We start from the raw sequence: 20,721 nt of genomic DNA on the forward strand, positions 1-20,721 counted from the left end.
AATCGTTCATAGTCCAACATATGAAAAATCCAATTTGATCAAAATATTAAATGGTAAATGGAGTGCACTCGCCAACATTTTTTTTTTTTTAAATTAAACATTGACATTTGGCGGGATTGTTAACAACCCCCCCTCCAACAACAACACCCTCAGCGTCAATTGTAAAATGCAAAGAATGATGCACCTCACCTCAGGCCAAAGGCCACATAGAAGGGGTGGGTGGGCCACTCTGATCCAGTAACAATATTTTGCAGTGCAAGGGGGCAATTGCGCTCGTCCCAGAAAACACATATGAGCCGGCTACACATTTTGTTGCCTGTTCCAACACTAACCACCTCCACCACATAGTTTCTTTTTTCTTTTTTGGTGTGTAAAGAATAAACTGTTGGTGGAGATGTAATATCAATCTCATCACATTTCACTTGACTCAACATGAGCCAACCAAGAGCTGCATGTTGTCTGCTGTTATCGCTCAGCCGCACACGCCCACTTGATAAGTTGACATAGAGAGCACGTTAGGAAACTTAAAATAATAATAATACTTTAAACTCACATTTGGTGCCGTTTGAAGTCATCCAGCGGGCGATGGTGCCGTCCATGTAAAGAGCTGATGCACTTTCAGAAATAAAGACGCTCCATTTACTATTTCGTAGCAGCAACCGCTTGTCTGCAGGAACTTTCAGGCAGGCCGCTTTCTGCTCCCCGTCGGTCCTAGCACCTGTCAAGTTTCTCTTAGGTTTCTCTTCTTAAATGTAAAACACTTGTGGATTATAGTCTGAATATTAGCCAAAAGATTGTTGATTGTTGCTAGTCAATATTATTCAACATTACATTTGTTTTTATTTTTTTTATGGACACAGTCATTCTTAGATGAGGTGAAGATTTATTTCTTATTTTTTTTATACATGTGTAATGGAATTGCTTATTTTGAAATTTCATTATCTTATCAATTAATGCAATCGTACTTAATTAACCAATTATTTAACTCAAAACAAAAATGTTAAACGCATACATAAAATGTTACTCAGTTTGAGATGTTCATTGGCATTATGTATACAGTTTGTATTTGTGTCAAAATCCATGATACAGAAAGAAAGAGGCAAGGAATTTGCGTTTCATTCTATTGATCAACCCTATTCATGATAAGCAGTTTGAATAACTGATGGTTGGAAAATCCAAAATAACAGCAGTCAAAGGAAAAACGTCAACAACCATGGATATGAAGCAACATGGGAAATTACTTGCCGTTTTTTTATTTATTATTATTACTTATCATAACCCCTGTGTAGCTACAAAATTATTGGATAATCATTTTGGATTTTGTTTTGGATGACTGCAACGCTCTATTGCAATGAACTAGAAAACAAACGGAAAATTAATATCGTGTCTGTGGCTTGTCTTCTGTCATCAGTGAAGTGTATTGCAAATTGCACATTCTCAAATTGCCATTTGTTTTGAATAGTGTAACCATTACATCGACGTGGACTGCAAATCTGTATTTGCAACTTTGTTTTTTTTCACATTTTTAAATCAAACAAGTTTAGAAGTACTTTCCATTGCTTGTTGTTTCTTATTATTAGCGTAAAGGAACACAGTATTTTGAGCAAGAGTGCAAAAACAGGGGGAAGAAGTGATGACAATGCAAAAAAACAAAAACAAAAACAAAAAACAGAGCAAACATATCCTAGCTCTCATCCGTTATCATCATGTATCATTCGCACTAATAAAGTGACAAAAATGTTATACTTCGACTACATTCTACTTATTCAGATTGCTGGTGCTGCACACTCATAAAATATATGTAGAAAGCATAACAAATAAGGCAAAGCCAAAATTCTCCTCATGTGTCAAAGTTGGGCAGCTTTTTTTTTTTTTTTTTTTTCGTATTGTACAGTCCTTCCCAATAAAGAAAAAGCACAACATGGCATCGACACTTCCAAGTCTGTATTGCTTTCAGCACGTGAACACAACTTCCTGTGAATGCACGTCTTGGAATCACACAAGTCTGTGCCGGTGTGCCCACAATTTGGTTGCTTGCTTGAGGAGATCTTATAGAACAGGTTCTCAGCCATGGCAGTGAAACGGTGCGGAAATCTCCACGTAGTTCATCACTTTCTCTCGAGTTGTGTGGCAGTATTTGAAACGGACGCCCGCGTGCTTTTAAAAGAGTCGGGCCTGTTTCTTTAGCTCGTTCCTCTTCCATAAAGCCAACCTGTCGAAATCCTCCATGGTCATGCCGAACACTTGGACAAACTCTTCTGGGGACAGGTGACGCTGGGAGAAAGACGGAAAATCTCTTTAACATGTATCACCTATTTCATTTCTTCATTTTCTTTCTTTCTTTTTTATTTTTTTTATTTTTTTTAAACAAAGAACAGTGAAATCCTAAATTTGAATGATTCTGACTCGAGCTGGAAATGGAACTTACAGTCACATTCAACTTATATATAAAGTTTCAGTAACCACTAATACTGGCTGTCACTGGTAATGAGCAATTTTCTTTTTTTTGAGGGGATGTCTAAGCATGAAAAAAAAAAAAAAAATCCTAAAAAAAAAAAAAAAAAAAAAAAAAAATGGTACTAGTTAGCCCAAAGGACAACATGAATAGGCATGGGCCTGTTCTAAAAATAGCTCACCGGTGATGGGACACTGTAACTTACTAAGAATGGTTCAAACAGAAGATGGTTCACATTTATTTATAATATAAACTTATTGATACTTAAGATGGAACATATTTCCTAATGTACCAAATATATACATATTTTAAATGTTTTTATAAATTTAATTGTTATTTTTTTGAATTTTAAAAAAGTGTATTTATTTTTATTATTATTAAAAAAAAAAAAAAAGAAAAAAGGTTATTTTAGAGTTCTGATTTTAATACTGTGATATTCTTGCCCATGCTTATGAAATCGTCCGAATCTTTTGTCCCATACCTTAATTATGAATCCGTTTTACACAAATAATAGAACAATTTACCTCGAGTCTGGCTCTCTCCACATCTTTGGGAAGCCTGTTCCTCCCTCTGGTGGTGACAATGAGCGCCTCGTAGGGGTAAATCTGCAAGGAAATTCACATGGTCCTTCTTAACAATTGGATTATTTCAAACATAAAATTGAATAAAGTGCAAAACTCTCACCTTGTATTCCGCTGTAATTCAAATAAAAGACAGTTGAATCATTGATTCAAATATTAACAAGGTTGAAATATATTTCCACCTACCTCTGCTTCCCCAGTTGACTTCATTGCTCGTGTCGTACTGGTAGTGGTAGCAGTCAGCACTCTGAGGCTGCAGGGGATTAAAAGTCAAATACAATCCAGTTGAAGTATAAACAACAATATACACTCTCGTTATTAGAAAGTCACAAAAGGGTGTGGATACTTTTTCAAGGCCCTGTACAACATACAAGTCACAAAAATGGCATCTTCTCGGGAAATTGTTTTGTCTGACTGGCAGCTCACCCGTTGTATGCCATTGCGTCCATAACCCGGCAGTGAGGCAGACTTGCACACAAAATCTAAAATAGAAACGTGCAAAGACGTTTACTTAGAATTAATGTAGTGCAATGACATTTTTTTTTTTTTTTTTACAGATTTGACAAATGACAAACTATCGCCACAAGATGGCGGTCACTACTAATAAACATTTGATGCTAGTAGCACTACAGTAACTGTGTGAGCTGAAATCCCAACATTTCTACAAGTATCAAATTCTACACAGTAAAACTAAAACAATCTCTATTCAAATGAACGTAAAACTTGCTGGCATGTAAGTAATTGAAATAATTACTCACCGCTATCAGTGCTGTATTGGGATCGGGGAGCTGTGAAAGGCAAACAAAGAAGATCATTCAAAGGAAATTGGCAATAATAATAATTAAAAAAAAAAAATGAATTGGCCTGATTATTATTATTTTTATTAATGCGTGGGAGGATCACACAGCATCACAGCTACAATATGGAAGGGAAAAAGTCCCAGTTAAGGAGAGGAATCAAACACAGACGTTTTAATTGCTCAATATGGTTTCATGTCTTTGTTGCCTTCGAGCGAGGACCAACAGAGTGCTGTTGACTTGCGTCGCCTACCGTTTGAGAAAGAGCTTTAATGAGAGATCTTACTGCTCATAAATAAACCAGGATATGGGACACCAGCTGTGCTCAGGAGAGCGAGTGACTTTCATACACACACGCATTGCATTGCATATACGGGGGCGATGATGAAGAATGAACATGTTAGAGAAGCACGTCTGGGGTGAGGAAGAAGTCGGAGGAAGGCGAGAAGTCAGGTTGGACGTAGCATGCAAAGCAAGCAAAGAGGGAGATGACGAAAGTGATGGTGCATGCAAGCCCTTGAAAAAAACGGGAAGCGGATGAAGACGAGCTAGTGTGAATGTCAGGGGCTAAAATAACAGCCTCAACGTGCTGCATGCACAATGATGCTGGGGGGGGATTCGGCACATCTGGCACTCATGAACACCTGGTGGTCGCTGTGGTCACATATAGTTCTAAAGATGAGAAAGATACTAGTGGGGCTGTGCAATTAATTGAATTTCAATTATTACACTCCGCAATAGCAAAATCAGCAAAATCGTAAAAAAAAAAAAAAAAGATGATCAATACTAATTTTTGAGTCGCTTAAATGTATACATTTTATTTAAATTTTAAAATAACTAATTGAATACATTTTGTTTCATCCAAAAGGAACTTGCATAATTATAGCGTTTCAAAGATTGTTTTTTTTTTTTGTCTTAATATGTTTTATTTGTTTTTTACGTTAAAACATTTTCTTGTTTTGTACCAAAAAAATTGTCCTACTGCACAGTGTTTTTGTCAAAATAGATAGATAAATAAATAAATAAATAAATAAATAAATAAATAAATAAATAAATAAATGCTTGATCCGAAAGGTTTCTATTTTTTTTAACTGGTTGTAATATTTTAAATGTGTAAACATTTTCTTGTTTTGCACCAAAAAAAAATTGTTGTTTGAATAATTGTGATTATTATTTTTCCTACAATCAAGCAGCCCTAGATACTAGTATGAGTACTCAACTCTTCAGTAGTCACCAATACTGATACCAGGTACTAATACCACCAGTACTTTGATGAATACAATTTCCCCCCCAAAAAAACGAAAAAAAAAACAAAAAAAACAATGACAGATACTTTTAAAGAAAGACCCATATATCCCAAGATAGCATTTTTCCTTAAAATTGGTTGAAATTAATGATTTTTTTTTTTTTTCTATTCTCCAAATTTCTAGTTCATGATCGTAAAACAGCCACAAGAGGGCGGCTGACACGGGTATGGGTTGATGTCGCACCAGTGCCGAAACCTTGAAATAAATAATTGGCATCAAGTCAGTCCTCACTCATCCCTACAATAAACCTCGCCCACCCCCACAGTAACCTGCTCATAGTAAATGGAAAAAAAAAAAAAAAAAAAGAGAGAGCGATGTTGATGTCATGTTGACTGAGAGAGAGAGAGAGAGAGAGAGAGAGAGAATATTGTAGTCATGGCACGATTTTAAAAGCAGCAAATCTGTTAAAAAGCAGAGCTTCTACTCCATTGTCATCCATTTGTGCAGTTGTAGCACCCTCTAGTGGTTAAGTTTATTAGTACAGTTGAATTTTAATTGGGAATGCTTTCGTCATTGTGGCGGTTATCACTCTCATAAATCAGTCATACCAGCAAATATTTGTCAACATTTCCATCCAAAAACCTTTTGCCCGCTTCAGTCAAAGACTACAGTAGACCATGATACTTTCCACCGCTGAGCCAATAGGAGCTCATGTATGTAGAAAAAGACAATATTTTTCCTTTGAACTCATTCACTGCCAATGACAACTATAGACGTCAAAAATGCAAGCAAACAGTCAGTGTTAATTTTGCCCCCCCCCCAAAAAAAAGAAAAAAAAAAGAAAATTAAAAATTAAAATTTTAATTAAAAAATAAATACATTTTAATTCAGTTTTAGTTATAGTCTTCTGATAAATTTAATTAAAGCCGTAGTCATAACTCAGTCACCTGATTGTATTTTAGTTTTAATCCAATTTTAGTCAAAAATAAAGAGCAATTTTAGTCGACTAAAATTGGCTTTTGGAGGCCTAGACCCAGTATGTGGTCTCAGTAAGACCAAGACCGATCACAAGAACGTCAACGCCCGTGTTGTTGGGTAACAGGAATCCATCCTACGCACAATGGTAGCACTTAGCAATGAAATTGTTGTCATCGTTATTATTCAGAACAACAATGATTAATAACTATGAATGAAAACAATGAATAACTAAAACTAAATTCAAATTTCTTGTCAAAATTTGCACTGGCTGTTTGCTTGGATTTTTGACGTCTATAGTCGTCATTGGCAGTGAATGAGTTAAGAAAAAATATTGTCTTTTTCGAAAAAAAACCCACCAAAAAAGTATTTTTCTTAAAAGAAAAAAAAGACAATATTGTGCTTTTCTCCCCCCAATATGATTTTTTTTCATTTTATTTTTTACAATATGTTTTTATACAGTATCATGAGCTTTTATCATATAGCCAACATCCCTGCAATATCACGACAATTACTGGATCGTGTGGTTCATATTATATTGATCGTATTGTGACATTTATATATCGTTACATCCTTATCTGTCCTCCTGTTACCTAGTTTTCTCCAGCAAAGCGAGAGGTGGTATAAGACGCACACTTGGTACCGGTACATTCTGAAACGTTTTTGCGACATAAAAGGGATGGGAGCGCTTTCTTACATCCATTTATAGTGTTGTTGTACGCCGTGGAGCTGTAGCCTGTAGTGTTGAGGGTTTCCTTGCTCCCACTACGAGAATTCCTTGCACTGCCCCAGGGGTCGTTGTCATAGGAACCAGATCTGGCTTTCATCTCCTCTTTGAGGATCATCCTCCCGATGCCACTCCCAATCTGCGACAGAGGTGCAGTCAAAAAAAAAAAAAGGATGAAAAATTGAAGACATTTGGAAGGAGTGTGAGAGGAACAAACAGGGAGCACAGTTTAGGTACTGTACCCTAACATATGCATTATTTATGGCGTTTCTGACACTATGTTGAAGCGAATAATGAAGCGCTTACTCTTTGAAGACTCCAACTCTCTTCATCGCCGCCTGTCGAGAAGCGTCTCCTTGGTACCCGATATGCTGAGCGGCAATACAGATAAAAGACGTTCCCTTATGAGTGAAAAATGAACTCAAGTATACTCGGATATACTTGGGTGCAGTTGGCGAGAGTACCCCTGGGGGAGCTGCCGTATGGGTAGTAGTCACACTCCGACTGGGTGTACGGCTCGGGGGAGTAGGTGGACAGTCGGGAGGATCTCAGAATATCCTCGCTGGTCCTACTTTTGGTTGCTGCGTTCAAATGATTGTCTGTGGGGGGGCGAAAGGAAAAGCAGACAAAAAAACAAAACAAATGTAACTGATCGTAGAGCAATCAAACCCGACATTCTGGTCTGTCAAATGTTTAAATAGCAGTCACTCTGAATTAGTGAGCTTGCCCAGCCCAAATTAGTCATGCGGAATTTGCTTACTTCTCTGCTTTTGCTGCTTTAAATATTCAAATACCTGCTGGGTCTGTTGGCGGTGCAGCCATAAAAACAGACTGAAAAGAGATGTCACAGTGTTTTTTTGTTTGTTTGTTTTTTGCTGAGACGAACAGGATTTCTACAAAATTAATTACCCTCTGATTCATACCGGAAAATTCCCTTTTCAGCTTCACAATATCTGAAACGTACGTGTGTATATAGCATGCGGAAAATGGGTTCTCTATTAGTGACAAAAGCATTATCTGTTCTCACATTCACTCTTGCCCGAGGAGTGAATTGCCAGAACCTGTAGACGGCCTCCTTATTAAGACAGGAGGCACCAGCGAAACACGCAAAAAATAAATTTAGCTCTGTCCTAGTTAAAATGGTGAACGTATGAGGACTCAACCTCACATCCAAAAGTTGCATCAAACCCTTTTTAACGAGACAGTCAAGAGTCAAGAATTATGCTGCTTAGGTTTACATGTTCTTGACAAAATAAACCAAGCAATTGCTTTGCTTTAGCTCAGGGTTGCACAGAAAGTTCTTAATAAAGTGCTGCGTTGGGATCTAAGGCTACATTATGCAACATTGCTCCAAAAATTATTTGTTTTCCTTCCAAGTGGCACAATTCTAGTCATTGAAGCATCAAGTCACAAAGTCAGAAATGCTTAAATCCAAACCAAGCTTCTTTTAAATGTAAGTTTTATACCTTCCAATGTGGCGATTGAAATGTTTAGGTAAATAATGGATTTAGGGGTATATTCACTAAGAATTCGCTGCGGGCGATAATAGCGCGAAATATTGCACCACAACTGCACCCGCAGTCTGCGCCCAGTTACCCACCTATTCACTAAGGATATTGCTCTAATCATATACCGGCGCAAACACGCCCACAAAACGGACAGCTTGGAGCAAATTTGCACCTGATTTACCACACATGGCAATGGATTTGCGCCAAGAAAGATGACATTATCAGAAAGCGAGGTTGGACCGAGAGTAAGCGTTTATAGCGCCATTAAGCTGTACAGAGCAGAGAGGACGACAACGGCGTCATCCATTCATAAAGTACAAATTATTGGTGCGATCGTTTTAAAAAAATATATTTTCAGAGGTTGGCGTGGGCGTACACTATGTATCTGGCACGTAAAAATGATCGTACAATGCCTCCCCGCCATTGCCGATCAGCCCGGGTTACGTTATGTGTCCTAAACCAACATAGAAAAATCTCTCTCTCTCTCTCTTTCTCGCTCTCTCTCTCTCTCTCTCTCTCTGCGTGATCATGTTGTGCTGCAAATGGCATGCACTGCTGTCATGATCGAGGTTGCGTCAGGTTAATACATGCTTTCCAAAAACCTTATTTGCGTCACGCAAACTCGGTGTGACCATTTGCGCTGGCGTTAGTGAATTAGACGTTGTATATCAATGAGTCTCATTTGGGGCGGGCATATTTTGCATCAAATGTATACAAATTACCTCATTTACATACGCGCAAATAAAACCGGCGCACCGTGGCGCATTCTGGTTGGCAGAGCACTTAGTGACGGATTTCCCCATCTGCGCGTGTTTAGTGAAGTAGGCGCTCCCGGATTGCTCTATTTTTACTGGTTAGCGCGGTGTAAAGGCGACACAAACCTTTCATGAATATGCCCCTTAGAATAGAATTTACTTGATTAGGCTTTCTATGTGTATTTCAGAAAGTTCCTTAACACAGACTTTTTACTTGGAAGGAAAATAGTTGATGAACATCACCAAAATGTTCACCAAGAGTTCATTTCTCCTTCACAGCCACATTCGCTTTCCTGCATCATTATTTTTGAGGAGATCAATGTTTGAGCCAACAGCAAGAAAATAAGCTCTTTTAACCAGAGTCCCGTAATGGCCCAGCCTGAGGCAGGTCAGTCGTTTCATGAATGTGAGGCAATCACATTGATGCCACTCTGCACAAAAGCACGGTCAATGGAAGTCAATGGGGTTGACATGCAGCGTAATGTCAGATGGATCGTTCCTCGCCTCCGTTTAGCCATTAACCATGCCGGCCCTGATCCATGACGCATTGAATTCCAATCCACACAATGCATGACACCAGCGACGGACATTGTCATCGTCGGGACACACACGTTCCACTTGCCTGACGCCACATACACAAGTACACAAGTACGTTCACGGCAAAAGTTGTGTAGGCTGTACAGTGCTGACATGGAGTTCCCAAAACAAGAAGAGAGACACAGACATGAATATAATCCGCCGACCGACTGAGTGGAACAGCAAGTACGAGGGAGATTACTTACAGTGGCAAGGTCACCGGGTTAAATGGAGCAGGATGTGGAGGGAGGGTGAAAAAAATATGATTGAATGCAAGGGAAAAAAAGAGGTGAAAAGAAAAGGGAAATGTTATTGCAGCACCCCTGTGGGAGATGTGACACTTTACCACGCATATAGTGAATAAAGCCAAAAGATATTTCCGTAGGCTATATGTGGCTCTAGCCCGCAGAAATGTGACTAAATATAAGATGAAATCAAACAAACATGTTCATTAAACAGTACATAACGGGCCTGTAATCCACAGTCATGCAACTCTTAAGGATTTGGTCTCACATCACTTTTTCCACATTTACTTTGTTAGGTGACACACTTCATTGATTTGAAAATTGTGGTTTGTGCAAGGACAGATTACAGCCTGTGATGTAATTAGCATCATTTTCATGGATGTGTTGCTACACAGGTTGATGCAATTCACGAAGTGAAAACAAAAGCCAACATGCACAACACATAACTAAAACCAAGGACACTTGCTAAAATACAGTGCTAATAACTACTTCTAGCACATTTTTCAAGTATAACTTGCAAAAAAGGAAACAGAAGCTTTCTTTTAGAAGACCAAGTATTAGAATGTATTATCTAATACAGCAGCTGCCAGTGGATTTCTGCCCAATATAGTTCTAGCAGAATCATAATAATCTCTACACTGACGAAATGGGGGTGACCAGACGTCCTGTTTCACCATGAAAGTCCCCTTTTTTGAGTCCCGGCAGATTTATCCAACCCGATTTTTTTGTCCCATCCCAGCGTCTCCTTTTTTGCCAAGTGCATGTCAATCATACGGTTGTCATAGCAATTCATACAATAAACTCATTATTTCCTATTTACTTCCAAATGTACATTTGTGTTCTCATTCGCATCCACATCTCATTGATAGAAGGTGTGTTATTGTTATAGCGAAACCAGCACTACTTCCTGCACCCATGTCTAAGAATCATGGGAAATGTAGTCCAACTGCTGCGGTCATTGGTGGACAGATCCATCGCAAATGGAGCTTTTGTGGCTGGCTGGCGCCATGTTTCCAATGCAGGACCGGCGCGAGATAAACGACACAGCCAGCTCTCAAAGGTTGAATAATGGTGAGCGCATTGTCTTGTTTAGCGCTGTTGGACTCTCAACCAAGACAGCATTTAGCATTAGCTTTGCATTTATAATTAGCATCTCAACTTTTCATTTTGAAAATCTTGAAAACCCTAGAATTTTCAGTTATAAGTTTCAGTTATTGCATGTGATGTGTGTTTCCCACACATTAAACAGGTTGATGGTTGAGCCTGTATCTCGCTTGCACTAACAAATGGAGCAAGCCGAGTGCTGTTAGTGCTTGCTAGCAAGGCTTTGCTTTGATTGCTGTAGTTGAAATAAAATCTAGAATGTCAATTCTAATCCATCGTTGGTCGTTGAAAGACATCAATAGATCGGTAATAAGTAAACATTGTCGTCAAAGCACAGGATGACTACACTGACAGGAAGACAGGCAGGCTAAGGCGGGGCTAACTGCACTGTACCCGTTCTCTTATAGATGGGAGGCTTCCTGTAGATGTTGGGCTCCCCTGTGGCTGAGGAGAGAAAGAGGAGATGGAAAATTGAAACCCAGTGGTATAAAAGAGGTAAAGGCTCGAGTTGTTTTTGGAACAATGGGATGAGGAGAAGAAGAGAGGTTGTGAAGGAAGATAAAATAAGGTCAAGTATGCCGTATGAGGCCAAAAGGGATTATGTTTTATGTAAGAACGAGACTTTGTCACATATTGTTCTAGTCACTCCCGAAGGAACCTGTTGTTGTTCCTTAAGAGTGATTAGTGGATCGTGAGATGAAGTGGCGAGGAGGAGGAGTGCGACGGTTTCAGATTTTGGTATACGATTATAGTACAGGGTGTTCCAAAATGTTTTGACCCCATTTCGTAGGACAATAATTTTGACGATTTTCGTTGGAATGACCTCAAATTTTCACAGCTTGTGTCGAAACGTTTCAAGTTTTTGTGTGTAACATTTGGGATTTCTATATTTTCAGGTTAAGAAATGCCGTTCACTTCAAAAGAAAATTTGCGTGTTTCAGTATGCTCGGACTCAGTCACCGAAGACAGTACAGCGTGCCTTCTTCTCAAATTTTCTTTTTTTTTTTAATTTAACCAATAAAACTTATGACCTTCAACAAGAAGTGTATTTATTTTCATTGAGATCCATCAAGTAGTTTCCGAGATGGGGTCAACCATTTTGGAACACCCGGTATGAGAAAAATAAACTCCATTTTATGGTTATCGGAAAGAAAAAAAAAAAAGAAAAAAAAAAATCACATCAGTATTCTTGGAAATGTAGATTTTTAACAACATTTTTAAATAACTGAAAATAAATGTAAAAAAAAAATGCTGCCTTTTAAAACAAATACAGCAGATTATACATAGACACATGCTCTGAAAATAGGGCACGGGCACTATGTATAACAAGTGGACGGTATGTACCCTCATATTCTTTCATCTTAAAAAAAAAAATATTTTTCTTTCATCTTTCAATTTTTTACCATTTCATTCATACTTACAAGTGAAATGTTCGTCCACAGCCTTTAAACTGGCGAATTGTGCAGTTTACCGCGCTACCCAAGTAGGCATTTTGCAGCCAAATGCTGCCTATGGCCCATCCAGTGCGTGGTTGTGGAATTGGGGCTGGCGGGACCCAACCCGGTGTCGGAACCCAGCTCTCGGGTACGCAACTCTCCCCGCGCGTAAAAAAAACAAACAAAAAAAAACAACCTCTCCCCACGTTTTCAAAGCTGAGCTCTGTGTTGTTAAATGTGCGCTAAATGGACCGTGTGGAAACAGAACAGCTGTTGTGAGCGTAAATAACCGGTGTTGTTGAACGGCCGAGGTGAGATAATCCTGACGTTTCAAAACCACGGTTAATCGTAAAAAAAACGGTTAATTGCTGCACCCCTAGTGGCGAGCAGTCCTACCTGGTACATGAAAATGTTTTGGGGGCTGGATGAGGGTCGGTGTGGTGGACCGTCCCTCTTGGCTGTAGTATGGTGAGCTCCTGCCACTCTCAGATCCTACAATCAATCACAGCAACACAAAGTTGAATATTTATATTGTCTAGTTCTTGGTCGTAAAATGGTCAAAAGAGAGCAGCCGATCCTGATCAGCGGTCTCAAAAGTTGAACAAAGCATCGTATAAATACACACTAAAAAAAATTAAATAAATAATAATAATTAATGTAATTATATATACAATCGTTTTTGAAAACTAGAAAAATACATCTCAATTTGCACAAGTATTCAATCATCATGTAACATGTTTGCATTAGATGTCAGCTTCAAAGAATTAAATTCACATTTAGCTTTTGTTTTTCGACTTATTTTGGCTTTTCTGTGCAACAACAAAAGGTATTCCAAGATTGAGAAATAAAGAAAAGAGGCGTGATGTGAATGCATTTTATTGTTTATATTTTTTTTTTTACTTTTTTAATATTACTGCAGTGACCCTCTGTATACATTTATACAGTATGATAGCTAAAGTTGTATAAGGTGCTGTATGATCAAGATTTTTTTTTTCCAGGCTCACACTATGCTCTTCTTTTTTCTTCCCTCCTTCCCTAGTGTCTTCCCTTCTCATCAAAGATCTCTGTGCACTAAAAAGTGGGGTCTTTCCATCCTGTCACCTTCTGTTGGTGATTCTTTTTCATGTTTCCAAGACTTGTTGTGACTGTTAATGTACTTGTGCATATGCAATGCCAATAAAGATCCATCCATCCTGAGTACAGATCATGTCATCAAGGTTTAATTCTACTTACAATTGTACACGAATGCTAAAATTCCCTCAAAAATGTAAAAAAATACAAATAATTAAAATAAAAATGAATTGAGGACTTAACCATGTCTTAATAATGTATTCAAAGTGACCATGTAAGTGCTTTAAGTGTGCGTGATTTTTATTGCAAACTGTATTGGGACCATGTTGCATGGTGATTTTGCACTTTAAATAAACTGATTATAGTGGAAAAATGCAATGACATCATAGCCATGTCAGAGGCATTAAGGGTCTTCATCAAATCCACTGAAAAATGTGAATGCCACTGTTAATATTCAAATATTTCTGTTTGTATAAAAACATGACGCCGTTTGCATTCAAACTGACTTGACTATCCATTTTGAAATGCTCACCGGGGTAACCAAAGTGCTGCGGAGAGCGAGGCATGATGGGTGACATCCCTTGACGATTGTAGGTTGGCGAGTCAATGTAACCTGGACTGGAGCATCGCCGCTGCTTCATGTCCAGACAGTCGTAGTCCTTGACACGTGCCGAGTGGAAAAGGGAACATGATGACAAAATGAAAACACAGCGGTTGCTTCAAGTGATCTTAAAGTGCACTTCCTTGTAACAGCGTGAAGGGGGAATGCCTACCTGAGAATAGGGAGAAAGTGTCCCAAGTGACTGCAGAATCAAAGAAGGCAGGCATGTTATTTAAAAATACAAATATATGTCAATTCATCAAAGTAATAAATACAGATTATTAAGGGTGTTTAAAAAAAAAATCGATTCGGCAATATATCGCGATATTACATCGCACAATTCTCGAATCGATTCACTAGGCGGCTGAATCGATTTTTAAATATCAATTTTTGATGGAAAAATATTCACTAAAACGTCTTAGGGTTCACACCTTAAGCATGAAATAATGTTACGTTAATGGAACATTAAGCCTTAATATTTGATGAAACATGAAACATTACAACCTGTATAAGACTGAAGTTTTAGATAAATAAATAATACATTTTCATACAAATCTTACACTTTGCAAGTTTACTGATTAGTATTTTCGAAATTTAAATAAAAAAAAATCACAACAATCTATTCATAGATTCGGATCGGGATTAATCGGTATCAAATCGAATCGTGACCTATGAATCGTGATACGAATCGAATCGGCGGGTACTAGGCAATTCACACCCCTACAGATTATGTTTTTACAGTTGGGCTGCCCCTTAGCAGGCTTCCATAAATCAGAATAATTAGAACAAAGCAGCTTTTGGAGACAAGCTGAGATGAATAGTTTTAATATAAGTGAGGATTTATTTGTCTTCATTTAAAATAATACAAATTCACATTTGAGAGTCTGGACACAAAAGTGGCCATATTGCAAGTTGCAACTGTTTGATTTATTAATTTCATATAACCCCAATAAAAAATGCAACGTGCAAAGATATACACAACACACAAGCTTTTTTTTTTTTTTTTTTTTTTACGAGAGTGTCTAAACGTCAACTTTCTCCATAAATTACAGACCAGTGCCACGTTCGGCCTGGAGTGTGTAGCAGTTGTACCTCCCCATAGCTGTAAGTCATGTCTAGCCTGTCATCAGAGGTGTATCTCTGGTAGGGCTGGTATGAGGAACATATGAGGTCTGGCTGCCGGACTTCATATATGGCCTTGATCTTTGGGAGGGCAGCTAGGTCCTTATAATCTAGGAACTCATTCGCCAATCTGGCCTGGAGAGAGGACAAACCCACGCACAACCACCAACACAGACACAACAGCAACCACATGAACGACACCCAGAAAACAGTTGGATGGAAACTCCACTAGTGATGGCCAAACGGAACGTGCAGCAACTCCAGGCAGACACATGAGGCACCTGCACAAGCGCGTGGGCGTCTGACGTGTCTGACAGTCGTTGACCTTCAGGCAGCGAGAGAGTGGGAGGTGGAGAGGAAACAACATGGAAGGCAAGCGTGCCGACACTGCCTTTTTCCCTCATCCATCACCTTAACCACAAAGGTCATTGATTAAGAGATGGGAGGCAAGCATGGCTGAGCAGAGAGCGGCGACTCCCACTTGCATGCATAAACCACATGCTCACACTGACAACGCGCAGCAACACTCGGCAGCCCGCCGCGTAGAGCGCCGTGACACGTGCGGTATATAAATGGAATTCCGGGAGACAGGATGACAGTCATCACTGCTGAGTTGGGTAACTCTGAGTTCCCAAATATACTGTATGATGGCGCACAAACATCTGGCCAGCCGTAGCATTATGACCACAATATCATGATTTGCAACGGAAAGAAAAAAATAATAATGTTTGTCAAACATTTTCCCAGAACATATGGAGGACCGAAACTGCCAAAATTTGAAATAAATAAATGACTAAATAAATAAATAAATAAATGTCTAAAAGTGAAAATGAAAATGAATATAAAAACATATAATTCCAAAATTATATCTAAAAAAATAAATATAAATGGAAATAAATCAGTTTTTATTTTCACTTTTCATAATTTATTTATTTATTTAGACATTTATTTAATTAGTCATTCATTTATTTCGTCATTTATTTATTTATTTCGTCATTTATTTATTTAGTCATTTATTTCGTTATTATTAATACCCGCTTGGTATGTTTGGAACTCCGGCCCAGCATGTACTAGAACAGTGGTGTCCAAACTACGGCCCGGGAGACATTTGCGGCCCGCCGTCCATTTTTCAGTGGCCCGCGACATTTGCTAAAAATGGCATTTGACTCAGTTCAAATAAAATAAACAAAACAAACATGTTTGGTATCGAAAAACAGGTGCCATTAAAAGGTTCTTTTAGTTAACTAAAACGAACGAAAAACTAAAATTCAAAAAACAATATTGTTACTGAAATAAAATAAAAATGAAAACACTTTTTAAAAAAACAAAAACTAACTGAAACTAACTAGAATTATAGCAAACGTCCTTCATTTTAGTCTTTGGTAATTCATTTAATACATGGGGATGATTTTAAATGTAATTTTTATTAGATTTATTTTGATATCAACCGGAATAATGACGTTTGAAAGTATGTCACACAAAAGTGATGTCATCTAGCAGCAGCCAATAGAAAAGTACCAAAAGATGACGTTGCTCCCATGGTGTTTTTTTAAATATTGCGCACAAGTAATACACATTTTTAAAAAAACTAAATACTAATACTGTAACTAACAAACTAAACTAAAACTAAGCATTTTTTAAACAACTAAACTAATAAAAACATAACCATAAAAACTAACTAAAATGAAAAATTCCAAAACTATAACCCTACTGCCATATTACAAATAAATTGGTTTATATACTGTAGTGTTTTTCTAAATATGCAAAAGCACAAATAAATTATTTGTACAATTTTTAGGACTAAACACAATTTCTCTTCATAACATTATGTGGCCCTTGCGTCCTTATGATTTTCTGTCTGTGGCCCTCAAATGAAAAAGTTTGGACACCCCTGTACTAGAACCTCATTGCACATGGTAGTCTACTTGGTTTTGCGAACTGAAAAACAAAAGCTAGTAAAAAATGATGAGCTGAGTGGGTTACTGTGCCGACGAGACGTTAGCGGCCCATCAACTGCTTTTGATGAATATTGTAACCTGAAACATTTATGGATACAAAACATTGGGGGAAGGACAGCAAGACACACAAGCATGCAGGGAAGTTCGTTTCTTGTTGTGATTGTTCAATATGACAACAAGAGACTACAATTTGCAACATGAATGAGCACAGAGAGTGAAAAGGCCGTGGGAGTGAGCAGCCCTGAAGGTTGGTGACTAACACTCAATTCACGGATAGTCCTTTAGGTTTTTTGGGGGGTTTTTTTGTGTGTGTGTTCTAATTTAAGAGTTATCTCTGGTCTGGTGGAAGCAGGAGGGACTAAAACATGCAAAGACAAATGGCTACTTACACATATAACCCTATTGGGAGAGCCGATGGAGGAGCCTGGAGGAGAGATGGAGGTCTCTGACAGGCGTCTGTGCTGTGAGGCACCAACAAACCAATTAAAAAAAAAAAAAAAAAAAAAAGAAGTACCAGTATTAAACAAAGCTGCGCTTTCAATTTTAACCCAACAAAGAGAAACTTATCCATCTCACCCTGAGCCTCCTCTCTGCTCTTGCTGCCTGCTTGCATAACGGATGCCACACCTCACATCCTGAAGAGGAGTGAAGAACAGAGATCAGATGGAGAGCGGAGATTTGACATACTAATGTGTTTGTTTACACAGCCAGTGTAGTGTGTTTGCGTGGCGTGCGTCACATCTCACCTGTCAGATACATTTCCTCTCCCTCTTTGAACATCATATTACAACGAGCGCAGCGGGCACAGGTCGGATGGTAGTGCTTCCCTCCTGCCTTGAATGAGAAGAGAACAACAAATATTGCCAAACAGATTTAGGGAGATTCTACAAACCGCAAAATGCACCTTGAAGGGGACCTGTTATGGAACATTGACTGTTTGCACACAAATTAGTGGGTCTCTGAAGGGCCTGCTATCTATAAAGTGTCAAATTAAACAACCAAGTAAATCTTTTCTTATCTGCCTATTTTGGAAAATGTGTCTGCCGCTTCCATTTCCAGGCCTGCCGCTGAACTACACTGGTTTTTTTTTTTAAGCCAAAAGTTAAGGAGAGCAGCAAAGTTAACACAGATTTGCTATAGCTAAAACTGCTAGCAGTGCTAGCAATGTTAGCGTTTGATAAGCGGCACATACCCAATTGTACAATGGTGCCTGGAGAGATGGCTTAACCCCCCCACCCTTATTTTTTATTTTTATTATTTTAAGTAATCCAGAAAACCGTCCTCTTTTACAAATGGTAACATGTAAGGAAAATCCAACATTTGTACTTGCTCACAATCATAAAATAAACAGTTATTACTGGAAATACAAGCAGCCTGAATGAATGTAAAATGCATTCTAAACAACTATTATGTTACGAAAAACAATGTTTAGTGAATGAACAAAAATAGTGAAAAACAGTGTGGTTAGACCTCAATATTGTTATAGGACTAATCACAACTATTTGTCCCCATTCTTGTGTTTTAGCTTCCTTGAAGGTCAACTACAAGCCTAGCTACTACAAAAAGTTTGATTCTAGATTATGTACGTAGGTTAGTTAGGGCTAAGTAACTTGCTTAACGTTATAATTTCGACCTTAAAATAGCAAACAAGCTTAATAGAAACCAAGAAAATGTTAATTTTAATACACTTAGTGAAAACTAACAATTATACAGTGTCCCCACATTATTATCTTATCTAGCTAACGTTAGGACAGGGGGTGCCCAACCTTTTTTTTGCCCAAGACATACTTTTCAAGCAGCCAAACTCTTGCGATTGACGTTTTTATCGTGGATGGGTCGTAGATGCGCGTTCATCCACAATTGGCCTGGCCATGTCCACTTTAGGGTTCGAACCCACGCCGCGACATGTCTTCAGCTCAGCACCATATTTGAAGGGTTATTTTCGTCAGCATGACCCGCCCTAATCTGCTTCTGATTGGCTCCACAGTTGTCAAGCCTGAAGTTAACCAATCTAATAGAAAACAGGGCGTACCAGCAGACTGGAGGCAGAGGAAGGTGGGTCATGAAAAAAAAAAAAAGGATAATGGTGGTCTTTTTGTGTGCTTGAAAACAGCTGGGAACTGATTTTAAATTGTTAAACAAATCTCTTTTACCGTCTTTGAATTTGTCTTCTGTTTAACACACGATCACAATGACCTCATAGTTCATTGAGACATCGTAAGGCATCATCATCATCTGATCATCTGTATTTGTTGCAATCACATGTTCCTCCCTACCAAAATTAGCAAGCGTCCCTGAGGGCCAGTCAACATGAAGAAGTGAGTGTGGACAATGCACTGTGTGTGTTTGATAGATAAGGAAAGAAGAATGTCACCATGCAAGTGAAGGACACCAGCGTGTCAATACATCTATACAAACACCACTTCCGCTTAATCCAGTCTTCTTATCCTAACTGCTGAATTCTCACACGTGTGCCTCTGTGGACTGGAGCTGATGTATGGAGGCGTGGCCCCAAACCATCAACTCTACCTTTCTGACACACCATCGGGGAATGGCTATTTATAGACACTGCGCCGACATGTATGGCACGTGGCAAAGAGACCTTTAGCTGTTTCATCTTACCGCACTGAGACTGAGAGCAAGTAACTGTTTGAGCGCCAAAAACGTTTTATGATGATTAGTAAAATCACGATATATGCCGCCATAAACGTTAAATGATGTCAACTGTTTTTTTGTTTTGTTTTTTTAACTCTTTGACTGCCAAAAACGTTTAATAACGATTAGTAATATCATGATGTATGCCGCCATAAACGTTAAATGATGTCAACTATGTTTTTTGTTGTTGTCGTTCTGTTTTTTAATCAATGGGCAGTTCACCGTCTAAGTGCAGCACGTGCTGCCTTGTCAATGAGTTGTGGAATCAAATACACTATGGCCAGCAGATGGCAGCATTGTATCTCTTTTAATTGGGCTCATTGCGCATGAAATTACAATGAAACATGATGACATATGATGAAATTGAACGTTTTCAAGGATGATGTAAGTGATCAAAGCCTTTGTCATATTAAAGTTTTTTTTTTTTTGATAACTTGTGGCAGTAAAAGAGTTAATCAATTGGCAGTGCAATGTCTAAGTGCATCGCTGCCTGGTCAATGGGTTGTGGAATAAAAAAAAAAAAAACCACTCACTAACAATGGCCAGCAGATGGCAGCATTATATCTCTTTTCAATGGGCTGCAGGTGTATGAAATTACAATGAAACATGACGAAATCGGATGAAAATTGATGAAATAGAACGTTTTCAAGGATGAGGGAAATGATCAAAGCTTTGTCATATAATTTTTTTTTTTTTTGATAACGTGTGGCAGTAAAAGAGTTAAATGTAGACACCTGCAGACGCTTCCTCGATTATACACGTTCTATATGACTTGCAGGAAATCATAAATCGATAACAACTGTATCTGCGAGCCGTTAATTTCATCCTATTCTGTTTCAGGTTACTTTGAATGGAAAGCCAAGAGGGATGCATTTCTGTCTCATGATTTCCAGGAACAGGGAGCTTTG

The 20,721-nt window shown here is 38.4% G+C and overlaps 2 protein-coding genes across 7 annotated transcripts in view; both read right to left on the reverse strand.

Annotated features, from left to right (window-relative positions):
- afap1l1a (actin filament associated protein 1-like 1a) overlaps nucleotides 1–709 on the reverse strand; it is a 32,253-nt gene extending 31,544 nt beyond the window's left edge. For both annotated transcript variants that reach the window (XM_077531751.1, XM_077531748.1), the window contains exon 1: nucleotides 554–709. In XM_077531751.1, coding sequence (XP_077387877.1) covers nucleotides 554–599 — 46 coding nt within the window. In that variant the 5' untranslated portion in view covers nucleotides 600–709. The remainder of the gene's footprint in view (nucleotides 1–553) is intronic.
- A 672-nt stretch (nucleotides 710–1,381) lies between these two features.
- Nucleotides 1,382–20,721, reverse strand: part of ablim3 (actin binding LIM protein family, member 3) — a 54,223-nt gene continuing 34,883 nt past the window's right edge. Inside the window, exons 7-23 of one of the 5 annotated variants that reach the window (XM_077532056.1) lie at nucleotides 17,905–17,992; nucleotides 17,735–17,793; nucleotides 17,548–17,619; nucleotides 15,171–15,335; nucleotides 14,251–14,280; nucleotides 14,010–14,136; nucleotides 12,803–12,898; nucleotides 11,364–11,414; nucleotides 7,247–7,363; nucleotides 7,089–7,153; nucleotides 6,753–6,921; nucleotides 3,795–3,824; nucleotides 3,463–3,518; nucleotides 3,223–3,289; nucleotides 3,140–3,150; nucleotides 2,980–3,060; nucleotides 1,382–2,274 (exon numbers count right to left, since the gene is read on the reverse strand). In XM_077532056.1, coding sequence (XP_077388182.1) covers nucleotides 2,161–2,274; nucleotides 2,980–3,060; nucleotides 3,140–3,150; nucleotides 3,223–3,289; nucleotides 3,463–3,518; nucleotides 3,795–3,824; nucleotides 6,753–6,921; nucleotides 7,089–7,153; nucleotides 7,247–7,363; nucleotides 11,364–11,414; nucleotides 12,803–12,898; nucleotides 14,010–14,136; nucleotides 14,251–14,280; nucleotides 15,171–15,335; nucleotides 17,548–17,619; nucleotides 17,735–17,793; nucleotides 17,905–17,992 — 1,398 coding nt within the window. In that variant the 3' untranslated portion in view covers nucleotides 1,382–2,160. Of the gene's footprint in view, nucleotides 2,275–2,979; nucleotides 3,061–3,139; nucleotides 3,151–3,222; nucleotides 3,290–3,462; nucleotides 3,519–3,794; nucleotides 3,825–6,752; nucleotides 6,922–7,088; nucleotides 7,154–7,246; nucleotides 7,382–11,363; nucleotides 11,415–12,802; nucleotides 12,899–14,009; nucleotides 14,137–14,250; nucleotides 14,281–15,170; nucleotides 15,336–17,547; nucleotides 17,620–17,734; nucleotides 17,794–17,904; nucleotides 17,993–20,721 lie in introns of all 5 variants that reach the window. The other 4 variants (XM_077532055.1, XM_077532059.1, XM_077532058.1 and 1 more) reach the window with 4 other exon arrangements.

This window comes from Festucalex cinctus, chromosome 9 (genome assembly GCF_051991245.1).
Source record: "Festucalex cinctus isolate MCC-2025b chromosome 9, RoL_Fcin_1.0, whole genome shotgun sequence".
In the NCBI taxonomy this organism is placed as follows: domain Eukaryota; kingdom Metazoa; phylum Chordata; class Actinopteri; order Syngnathiformes; family Syngnathidae; genus Festucalex; species Festucalex cinctus.